The 12,384-nt window shown below is 41.2% G+C and overlaps 1 protein-coding gene across 4 annotated transcripts in view; it reads right to left on the bottom strand.

The window, feature by feature from the left end:
- DIP2C (disco interacting protein 2 homolog C) overlaps positions 1-12,384 on the bottom strand; it is a 337,865-nt gene that overhangs the window by 128,327 nt on the left and 197,154 nt on the right. For all 4 annotated transcript variants that reach the window (XM_052806472.1, XM_052806481.1, XM_052806490.1 and 1 more), the window contains one exon: positions 389-514. In XM_052806472.1, the coding sequence (XP_052662432.1) occupies positions 389-514 (126 nt within the window). The remainder of the gene's footprint in view (positions 1-388; positions 515-12,384) is intronic.

Here is a 12,384-nt window from a genome sequence, read left to right as displayed (position 1 = left end):
GTAGGTAAAAGAGCAGATACATTTGAAAATAGATGGCATGACCAATTGTAAAGACAATGTTCCATTACAGTGTTAGGGAATAAACTAGAAACTTGAAAGGAACTTTGAGTCACAGAAAATATGACAAGCTGGCCATAGTTAGGTCCTCATAAAACCAAAAGGACCAATGAAGTTGAGGTACCACCAAGGGCAAAGCAATCATGCGAACTGCCCCAGTTGACCTTCCAACCATTCAGTTCACCTTCTCCTCTTCAAACATATCTCAATGTTTTCTGCCCAGCGTGCTTCAAATGACATTTCCATTACTATCTATGCAGGCAGATTATTAGTTCCTAGCAGCACAAAGAACCATTTTTAAAATTCTTATAAAATACACAGAGATGCTCACCTGGAGGTGTGTAGGCATCCATTGATGTTTGGACCACCAATGAACGTCGTTTGGAGGGCATGGGGACTGCCATTTTCCTTTCTTTATGTTTAGCAAGGGCTGCCTGGACTGCTTCTGTGTGGACATCTGGAAGGAAAGAGAAATTTCAAGCTAGTGTTTCAGACAGAAACGAGCTGTTTGTTTGTGCATTCAGTGCACCTGCGTGCAGGTTCGTTTGTATGCCAGCTAGGCTGACAATGCATATCGAATGATGAAAGGCAAGGAATGCACAGGATCTCAGAGGGACTGCATAAGTTCTCCTCACTGTAGAAGAAGCAGCTATAGTGAAGTGCCGTACCAACAAACAAGCCCTCTGAGCTGTATGATATTCCCAGAACAGCGTTGCAGTATTTGAAGAGTAGGAACTCCGCTTCCCCAGAGCAGAGCTCCGTTTCATCAAGAGCTATTACTTCAGCAACCATTACTATTTTCAGTGAAAGTGTGGTGTATTAACATTGCCTGTTTTTTAAATGAATGAGGTTTCCAATTTACACAAAAGTCACAAAGACTAAGTGAACAGGAACGTTTATTTGAAAGGTGAGAGGTATGCGAAATGTCATAATAAAAATGGCAGCAGGTCCCCCATTCCCAAATCCTCCTCCTGCTTCCTTCACTTGGTTTTATTCACAGAAAAGTAAGTATTACGTAGGGTTGGCCTGAGGTGGAATGAGAAGAAAAAGCACAAGGCCTTGTGCTTTTTCTGAGTGCAGGCCTTGTGCTTTGCAGGCTTGTGCTACACACAGCTCACACCAGCCCATTCCAAAGCATCCAACGGATCCCTTCTCCATGGGGACATCCCTAGTGAAGAGCTTCTCTATCTTTCACGTGTCTATATAGCTGTCTGCCTTCCCAAGTCTGAAAAAGGCCATTTATCATGTCTAAAAGACACTAACAACATGTTTTGATTAATTACTTTGTTTTGTGCAGATCTTTTAATAACTACCATAACTGTACATTGAAATAAGTCTGCCTTTAGTTTACTGCCTTGCACTGTTTGTCTGCGTATTTCTATGGTGTCGGGACAAGATGTACATGAGGAGACAGTATGCAAAACACACGGCAGCCAACAAAAGCCACTTAAGGTTAAAGAAGTTGTCACACACTGACCACCTGGCACACAACTGGAAGCACATTAGATGTTGCCTTTTAACCAGTTGTCCTTAGTCAGCTGTAGAAAACGCAGCAAGTTGTGTGCACTATTTAGCTGTTCCCATTTGTGAAGCAGGAGAATAGCGAAGCAGGTTTAATCCAGAGTGATGCCACTTCTGCTGCTGCTGAATCTGTTTGAAGACCACCCTTGCAGGGTGGTTTGCAGCGCACAGCCTGTTTCCTACTCCTGTGTCGATGTGGTGGCAGCTCTGAACAGGCAATGTTCCCCAAGAAAAGCCACAGGAAAGAGAAGAGTATATATGTCTTTATTTGAAGAGCTGCTGGTTGGATCACATCAGAGTAAGTAACTTGTTTTAAGTAATAACTGGGAAGGATGACTAGAAGCATTAGATGATACACTTTGCTGATAAGCCACTATGTCTCATTTTTAATAATAGTGTTCCCTATCTTCTGCCAGGGTTTAAGCACCTCTCAGTGGAAAGACTGCAGGGAAGAGTAAGTCTAAGAAAAAGAATGTTATCAGCTGCTTCTGTGAGCTGTTTTGCTTTTGTTTTAAATCATGAAGAGGACGAGCATGTCAGCGAAAGCAAAGCAAGAAAAGCAAACAGCAAAGCTGGAAAAGCATACTCAAAAGATAAAAAAGCCATGAGGCTCCAAAACTGAGGAAGATTGCAATGCTAACATCAAACCAGAAAACAGTTTCTCTCCTGTCAAGTCATTATTTTAAAGTAGAAGGTTTAAGGTCTTTCTTATAATTAAAACCTGATGAAAAGTTTATGTGAAAAGTATCAGGCTAAGAAAATAAACAATGTAAGTTTTTACCTAACAGCATGTCCCCAAGATAAATTCCTACCTGCTCACTCCACACCAATGCCAATAACATATACAGGACTGAACATGCTCACTAATAATTTGTGTTTCTTATCCAACAAACAGGGAACATTCTTGGTGTTCTTTCAAAGGATAGCAATTAGATATCAAGCAGTAAAAAATGAGCTTTCCCTTTAGAAAAAACCCCAAAACTCTACAGAAATTTCTGGAAGAGAATAAATTTTGCTGATCAAGACAGGAAGAATTATTTGTCTATTGTTGTATTTAGGATTGGTTTTTACTGTAAGTATTAGGAGGGAAATGAGGTGTAACTCAAATTCTTCAAAAGTTTTTTAAAGGAGGAGAGCTGACAGAAAATCATTATTAAAATGCTTAGTGACAGCTGGACACTGAATCGTAACTTGTGAATTCTTTGATTTCTTTTTTGATGCTTTTTTGATGTACAAAGGTAAACTCATCAGCTTAATTAAAAAAAACACTCTGCAGGGTTTTGATTTTCAAATGAGTCCACGGGAGTCCAGAAATTGAATTCTTTTCTTAATAAAGCACATTCCTGATATGTTTATTTGTAATGAGTTACTGTGGAATAAACCAAACTACAGATTACTAAAAAAAAACCCCAACTCCAAAAGCACACAGGAAAGCAGAAACAATGGAAAAGATAAGAAACTCTCAATAAACAAGCAGGAAGCTGACTGGGGAGAAGGAACATGCACACCTGCTCCCAGCCAAGCCTGCAAGGTCAGCTAGTCTGAAGGCATTACTCAGAGTACAGAGGCTACCAAGAAAAACAGGACACTTGCCTAGAAAAAGCTGAGGACAGACAGTCCAGAGATGGTCCAGGGACTATCAGCAAGAGCTTACAGGCTTTTAGCGAGAGAGGAAGAAAAGGCAGCAGAAACAGTCAAGCTTGGGTGATAAATCTTTTCACAACGTTCTCTCCCAGGAATAAAATCTTGGCTAAACGAAGTGTCCCTAAGCATATAAAAAAAGACTAAGGATTAGGTAAAGAATGAAAAACAGCCTATATAGTTTGTATGGTCTTCTTTTTGAATGAAAGCCTATTGATGAGTTCTGAAGATGCTCTTCAACCTATTTTGACAGCCTTGTACAGAGTTGGACTTGTTAGGCTAATGAACAGCATTCAAGCCATTCATACCTAGAGACTAAGTCCCAAAGTATTGAGAAATCAGAAAGGTGAGGGAAAGCCAGACTGATACTTAAGAATTACACTTGAGAACAACTCATGGGTTATAGCCCCTATCCTGTAACCACAGCAAGAGAGAAACAGTAAGTAGGTTTGTTCCCCCTAAGCATCAGCTTCAGGTATGCACTTTCCATACACATGCTTTGCTTTTCTCTAGGTTCTAGTTTTGCTTTTGTGATCTACAAGCCAAGTCTGCTGATGTGTCACAACAAATGTTGATCAAAATACAACTAATCATCTCTTTTCATAGTTTCATGAAGCATGGATTTAAACCTAAACTGAAACCTACATTCCTCACCAAAGGGTGACCCTGGTGATTTGCTTCTTATCAATTTGAGCAACAGTGTGGTAGCTCTTTACCTTGGTGAAAGATGGGCCATGGTGTCCGTCATATTGTATGGGACCCATTCTCTCCCACTGCTTGCCCACAATCTGTCCCTAGCAGCTACTGGAAAAATACAGGGAGACTTGTAATAGGAATTTATACAATAGTTATTGGAAACTCCTTGTTCACTGAAGGAAGGAAACCACATTTGTGATACACACTGGAACATAGTATGATGAGGGTAAGAAGACATATCCAAGTTCCCTCGGGACAGGAAACTGCTTATCCCCCCAAATCCCATCAACACAAAGCAGTCTGTATTCTCCACGTATCATACAGAGCATCAGCAGAGAACACCACATTAGAATTTCAAACTGTCTCTGTCAGGGTGATGCCTCTTGTATTGCAGGTCTGACAAAAGTGTCTGAACTGTCTTCTCAATCTACTCTGGCACACTCAGGCTAACTGAATTAATCACATTGTGACTGAGCATTGCTTTAAACACAGATTTCTTGTTAAATTTTCCTGAAAAAAATTGTTCCAAGTATGAAGATTTTGTCCAGAAACGCCACACAGTTAGGAGCTTTCATTAAAAAAAACCCCAAACCCAACAAAAACCCCACCTCTCCTCTCTTTCCTTATAGTGTGGCATGCTACAATTTCTCACCTACTATAAACTTCTGATAGAGTTTCGATGCAGATATACCTTGATGTAGGTGCACTCAAGCCTTCTGAAAAAGTCCCGGGTCTAAGTGGAAAGAAAATGCTTTTAGGCAAAATATTCTTTCATGTAGAAGTCTGTGACATTCTAACTATACTGTTACAGCTGATAAAACGACTCCAGGTCCTGACCATTCAAAGCACTCCTATAGGTAGCAAAACCTTTATACTCTTCCCACCTGGCTTTTCTACAAGGAAGTCTCAATGGAAAATCTACAGCACAGAGTAAAATATCACCAACTCTATCTACAGTAGTAGGAACCAATGCGCAGCTCCTTATCTGCTATTGTCCTCCGCTGTTTTAGGTTGGCCAACCATATGTTGAATCCAATTTGTGAGTTTGTACTCAAGGTATCAATAAATGGGAAAGAGTAAAGCAACACGCTTGGGAAAGTTACTTGCTTAACTTGTGCTTTGCAATCAACCTAGTGTTCAGTATTCAACCTGACACATATTTCTTATAGGCTGCCTGATAATACTTAGCAAACTTCAGACAAAACAGCTCTGTCCCCAGTCTTTTCTCTGTTGCATTCAAGCATTTTTATTTGTTTATTCTCTCCCTTTACTTTCTATGACAAGATAGAGAGGGCAAGCATACTTCTGGGAGCAAAGTCAGTAAGTGAAATACAAAGGAAGTGGAACTGTAAAAACAAGCACGTGGTAGAGAGAAAGTTTCCCTTCAAGGAGCTAACAATCTATTAAACAAGAGATGAGGCCTCAAAACAAAGGGCAGAGAAATTAAAACTGGCATAGAGAATGAGGGTTCATAAGCTCAGACTCCCAGAGTGATGGATCACCCATGGCTTTGGCCACTGCGCTCTGTAATCAGAAACTCTTATCCATTGCAAATAGAGGTAAACTCCTCATTCCATCAGTAGGACAAATTGCCCAGCTTTCCCAGGAGGTGCTCTGCTTAGCGTAGTCACTCTTTTCATCTGGTTTATCCTGCAACTTGGCACAATGTTGTGCTCCTTGTTCAACTGAAAAGGCTTAGGAGAAAAACCAACCCGCTAACATACGTTATTACACAGCACCAGCTTGATATGGACACAGTGTTCTCCATGGTCTTCCCCAGCTTTATCCCTCAGTGTGATCTAATGGCTGCATGTTCAACACATCAGTGCATTTGACTGTCCATGGAGAAGGGAGCAAGCACATCTCTGATTCTGTGGAGCAAAGTGACATCATACCTGCACTGGCACGCTGCTCCGATGGGACCCCACTGGCGTAACAAACCAGCGGAAGACTGGAGAGTCGGTGGTTGGCACAGAGCCGTGCCAGAGGGATAAGCCTGTGCTCGGAGACCATTCATTTTAAACACGTTGACCTGGGACGGAGCAACCTATTCTCAACAGAGAGAACTGGGTGAAAGAAGATGTTAGGGACATAACTGTATCAACTGCGTTGCAACACAACGGCAGTGTTCAAAGGTTAAATAATGATGCCCAGAAATGCAGAAGCAAACACTGTTAATTACAGATCGCTCATACTGTTTACCCCTTTATCACAGCATTCTTTAACCATTTATTCCCTACATTTTTGATGACATGGAACGTAATTTTTTTTGAGAAGTGATAAGACAATTTTTTTTTTAGTCAGTAGTTGGGTTGGCACACAGACAGAGAGCCTGGCCAGGAGTTTTAGTTTGGTTTGTATTGGCTCTGGGATAGGAAAAGTCTCTTCTGAACTTTTACTGAAGTCTCTTCTGTAGAACATACTTTCTCTCCTCCTTGCACAAATGTGTGTGTATTTACAATAAGTGGTGAGTTTCCTCTGTGACAAGCTGTCTTCTCCTAGCTATCGACTTTGGGGAAGGCAGTACGTATGATCCTTGTAGGCTCAGATGAGCTCCACAAGCAAATCAGCTTTCCTTTCCTGAAGCAAGAAAGCAATTGTTGTGCGATGAACAAGGTCAGCCATTTCCTGGTCCACATAGGGAGCCATGCTGCAGTATCTCATGTTTCTCTACAGCTGCTAGAAGAGCACTCTTCTGAAGTGTGCATCCTCATTTGGCATGGAGCATAATCCTGACTCGCCCTTCCCCTTACACCCCACAAACAGGGATGCCCCATTCCTTACGTGGGCCAGATACAGTGTCCTTGAAAGCTCTGAACTGTAACTGAGACATTTGAAATATGCTACATATTCCTAGTCCTCCCACAGACTTTTGCAGCTTTTAGCAGGAGAATGAGTTTGCTCTTTTTTGTTCAGTTCTTTTTTAAAAAACAAAAACCTATTCAACAAATTACAGTTGCATTCTTCCTCAATGTGGAGGGGTTGTTAAAATTTTTTTCCTATATGAGTTTAACATGCCTCAGCGGCTTCCCTTATTCAGTATTAGCTGCATTTGCTCCATAGGCATGTCGAACATTCAACATACTGTAAGCAAAGTGATACCTCCTCATGGATCAGGGATCTGGGTGTTAGCTCTACAGAGATCACAAAACAGGGCACTCCTCCCATGGTAAGCATCATTACATTAAAAATTTCTACATTATGAAACTGTTCCTTGCACTCCTTGCATAAAATGCCTCAGCATACAAAAGAAAAACAGCATCTTCTTTTGTACTTAAATCAGGTCTTGCAGTTGTATGTCAAGTGGTTCTCTTGCATCTAATTTATCACGCAGCCCTGTTTCTTTTTAAGACAAGAAATTAGACTTGCTGTAGATAGGAATCGTGCACTGCTAGAATCAAGATAGCAGAAGTCTGCTTCTACCTATGTTTCAGAAAAAATGTATCACTTCTGTTGTTTTTGCTCAAGTTTTCAGTTTCCCAGTAATCATAAAGCCTTGATACCCAATCACCAGCTATCTAAGAAACACATATATGGAGAAACAAGCTGTTGCCTAATTTTTGCTGTACAGATGCTGAATTACCTAACAGATCTTCTGCAGCCTGGTTTTCCAGTTTTGAAGTAATGGTACTTCCACCCCTCCCCTCAGGGGACTTTACCCCTGAAAGAATAAAACTGCTGGGAGACATACCTAAATGTGATCCAAATTCATCCCTTTCATCTGTTTGTTCTTTTTGCCTCATGTAATTCCTCTCCCCTGACCTATATTTGTCTTTTTTTTGATTTAGCCTTTGGAAACAATCTTTCTTCCTTTGCTTTAGTAGCCAACTCCTGGTAACATGATGATACAACCAGGCCCAAGGACTCTGAGAAAGTTTAGCATCCTTGTTTTTTGTGGGGTAGTCCACAAACACAACTGACTTGCTTGCAGAATGGTAGATTATTAAGATCAAGAAGGCTGATACTCTGCACTAATGAGTTTAGAATGCCAAAGGATTTTTAATAAGAGGTTATTTATGTACATATAATACATATTTATGTCTTATTTATATTGCAGTAAAGGATCAGCCCTGAAGTCAGACATTTAACAAATAAGTAAAACCACAAATAAGTCTGTCTCAGGGAAGCCAGTATCCGGGGTGACATCAAGGAAAACAGCTGGAAGAACATGCAGAGAGAGGCAGGAGGCAATAGGAGCAAGGGCAGTTATTGCTGCATCAACACATAGTGCAACGGAAGAATCCTAACAGCTTCTGAGTTATTACTGGGAGGCAACTGATACTATGACAGGAAAACAGGCTCCCCGACCCCACCGGTACTATCAAAGGTGAATTTTGACTGAAAATTGTGGATAAGGCAATGCTAAGTATAGCAATAGTATGTGCTGTAATTATACAGAGGAAAGGTTGGCAATTGCTGCCTTACAGGAAACTACTAGTTGAAAGCATGAAAGTCTCTTATGAGTTTAATCAGACCTTTGCTGTAGCTACCATGGAAACGAAGGATATACTGAGAATTCATTTCCTAATACGTGGCCTGTAAATACTCTGAGCAGAGATAATTTGGTAGCTACATCTACTGGAAATGCAATCAGGACATACTAAATAGGGTGAGACATGGTAAATGTGGTATCATCAGAACAGATTACAGTTCGGCTTTGTCTTTTGATTGTCCTGGGCTGACAGCACTGACTTATTTTCAGGCAGATACAGGGCAAGTGATTTCATAGAAATTGCTGTGTTCATCCAACACAGATCAGTCCTTGGAAGATCATCTCACCCCTGGGAATGTGAAAGTAAATGAGTCCCTGTAACAACGGATCTTTGCGGTGGGTGATGCTATAATGAAGCAGTCTCAAAATACTTTCACAATCTCTCTGGGTATTAAGGTAGGAAAGCACATAGCCTGAACAGTGTGACACCTAATTTCTCTCCAGCTGCAAGCAGGTGTGCTATTAATTCTGAAATATGGCATTCACAACAAACACAGTGAATACCCGACTGAATGCAAGAACATCTGCTCTAAGACGACACTCTATACGAGGGCTGTGGAGGTTACTAACAGAAATAAACTGTTGCTTAGATTTCAAAAAACAATTTAAGTGTGTAAGTTTCAGACTTTGGGATGTTTAAACCATATAGGGACCTCTGGTTTTGCTGGGAACTGGGGATACATGGATATGCAGGGGAAAGTTCTGCTGACTTTTCATGAAGTCGGGGCCAAATTTTGCTGACGTGCATGATTTTGACAATGAAAAGTCAGCGTTTTAGAAAACATCTTCAATCCCATGAACGTGCCAGTGGAAAAGGCCTGGGTTTTCTAGGTTGTTGCAGCCAACAAACTCCACCGGTGCAGAAAACTTCACTCCACGCACTCTGTGAAGGGCTGTGCTGTGCCATTATTCAGCCGCTGCTAAGTACCTCCCGGGCATCTTCTGTCCTGCTCCTGCTGCACACATGAAGAAGCCAGAAATGTGGTATGCTCTCATGCACTCGGAAACCTTAACTCTAAAGAAGAAAAGCATGGATGTCATCTCTCACTTTGGATGGCAGTGGTGATAATCCATAATTCTGGGTGGAAGGAAGGTAAAAGCTGAATGTGCAGATGGGAAAGCTGTATGGGCAGGCTGTGAAGCACAGAGGTTATGTGATGGACACCAAAGCAGAAGACTGAATTCTTTACGACTTCACTGCTAGTTTTGCTGAAAGGCATGGTTCTTGGTTGACTTTGGATTCTTCAGGTATTATAAAAAAGCTGATTTTAAAATAGTTTCCTCTAATCTCTGAGATTTAAAACTATATTAACTCTACTTATAAATGAAATAAAAAAAACCCAAACATGCAGGCCTGCCACTAATAATTTCCATCCCTCCATTTATTTATTATCTCATTTGTAATGCAATCTGGAAGTCAGCTTCACATAGTGACTTCATCTCAGGCCCCCTTATTATGTGATCTGAAGTAAATCAACTTTCTATTAGTTTCTCTCTGGAGATCCTTGAGCAATTTTCCTCAGGAGTTCTGCAATTATCCTTACAAATTTTTCTGCTGGGTCAAAAGCAAGGATGTGGTCATATAGATCACATATTTGCAAAAGTTTTTCTTCAACCTCTTTTCTGCTCTGATTGAGTTTGAGCTTGAAATTAAGTTTGTAAGTAAGCTAAATCAAATAGGAGATTAATTAATTTCTGAATAAGTGTGTCTACAGCCAGGTTAATTCAGATTAACTCTTCCAAGCAACCCTTGCTCACCTGAAGGGTTAACAAATTCTTTGTTTTATGATGAGCCACCTTAATACTTATATGCAGTCCCATCTTGATACATAGCACATTCATCATATTTTTCTTTCTCCTTATTCTTTGGAGAAATGCTAAATGATAAGGCTTCAATAAAAATGATTCCTCAAATCTTCCCATTCCATCCTTTCCTCTACCATGCGCTACAACTCCTATATTCTCATAGTGTAATTCAGTTTTGTCAGTTTTGGCAAGACTGCAGAACGAGATCTTGAATGTCTTTTCAAAAATGCAAAATATAAACTACCCATGTATTTTAAAATCACCATGAGGTAAGCCGTAAACATGCAAAATGTCAGCAACCTTTGCTACAGTTCATACACACACTTACCTCATGGTAAATGAGAACAAATACATGGTAAGGCACATATTGAAGATCCTACAGAAGAGCAGCTCAGCTACCTAGGGTCTGGTACCAACTTCTCCTCTAGGATTTGGGTCTACAGGGAACGTTCTTTCATTGCTAGCTCCCTTATTTCAAATGCCCCTCAAACCTAGCCTGGGATGATATGTTTTGAAGTTTAATGATTTCACACTCATTATAAGCTGTTCAGCCTTTTCCCTATTGAACCACAGTGTGGGAAAGGTGGCTCAGGAATTTGAGCTGGGAGAGTTGTAGTTAGGATGCGTTTGTTTTGGCAGCATCTCCAAAAATCTCCTATATTAAGATGTCTTTTAAAAGAAGTGCTGAGTGTGCTTGGAAAAAGAGCTGTTCTCTGCAGCGGTGGGATCTCTGGGGCAGGGGTTGGCAGCCCTCCAAGAATGGTGTACCAGACCAATATTTTCTTTCTCATCTTCTGAAGTTAAATGTATGGGAAAAAAATCAGCAAGAGTGAGTGGGAGAAAGGAGGTACTCCCTCCTGAGAGTCCGGGTACCACAACCACCTTACTAGCAGTACCCTTCCTCCATGCTACCAGCTGAGAGATGCTGAATCCACATACGGTATTTCTCAAAATACTCCATTTCTCAGCTCCACTGCTGTGCCTTTTAAAATCTGTCCACATAGTTCATGTAGCACATGTGCTCTCATTTGCTGGTCTTTCCTCTAGGACACCGTGAACCCTTAGACATAGAGGCAGTGCAATTTCACTTACGCTGCGACTTCCCACATCATTTCTGACATCTGGAAAACACAGTTTTTAGGGCTCACTGGTCTCATTTTTCTTAAGCATTACACTTGCTCCAGGCAGTGCAGAACACTGGTCATCTTCAAGGCCTCTTAGAGACCTCATGAGAAACAAGGGACTTAATAAACTTGGCCCAACCCATCTGTCATATCCTCATCTCATCAGAGGAGAATTCTACAGCAGAAATCATACAGCCAAGAGCTGCTATCTCATTCCCAGCATATGCATTTGAACATATTGCACCGCATTTCCTATCACTTAATGTTGTTTTTTTAGTTTTTAATTTTTATTGGTGCATACTTTTCGTGTATTTACATCATCCCTTTGGGGTTTTTTTACTGACAGGTGTGGAAACAGTAAAAGCCAGGTCCTGGTACATGAGAAGGTGCTCTGGCTTTCAGCATTGGGATGGAGAACTGAAGCTTTTTGTTTTGGCATACTCTAAAGGCCACAGGGGTGTCCCTTTGGAAAAATGAAGTTAGTAAGGACCTGATGTTTCATTTCTCCATGTGTTGAACACCCAGCTGAGGGAGGATAACTTGTTCTCTGGAGAGTAGTTAAAATAGGTGCTGAAAAGTCTCTGACAGAGAGTTGCTCTCTGAACCCCGCAGGCCGCGACTGGCTGAGAAACACAGATCTGGGGGATATTTATCGTGATCAAGAAAGCCAATTTCTGATCCTGGCGATCTGCCCAGTTTACCCATGGGGTATTTCGTTAGGAGCTGCCACAGCAGCAGATGCTGCTGTACTGCGCTGCAGCCTTTACGTGGCAGTAGAGCCCAGCTCTGCGTCAGGCCACCAGAAGGACAGCCACAGGCAAGGGGCCAAACTCTAGGAGCAGTTTTATCACTTCAGGGCTACTCTGTGGAGAGCTTACAGATCACTATTTTAAGCACCAAATCAGTAAGACCGTTCTTCCAAAAGCAAGACAGCCTATATGATGTTTTTTTAAATAATGGTGGCAGAAGCTTCAGGTCCTTCTACAAGGGATTTCAATGTTAGCAGGAGCAGAATGCAGCTGATGCTAACCAGGGAGCAACAGGTCC

This window comes from Harpia harpyja, chromosome 1, assembly GCF_026419915.1.
Source record: "Harpia harpyja isolate bHarHar1 chromosome 1, bHarHar1 primary haplotype, whole genome shotgun sequence".
Taxonomy (NCBI): domain Eukaryota; kingdom Metazoa; phylum Chordata; class Aves; order Accipitriformes; family Accipitridae; genus Harpia; species Harpia harpyja.
Note: the sequence above shows the minus strand (reverse complement) of the source record. Positions and strands in the feature narration are given on the sequence as shown.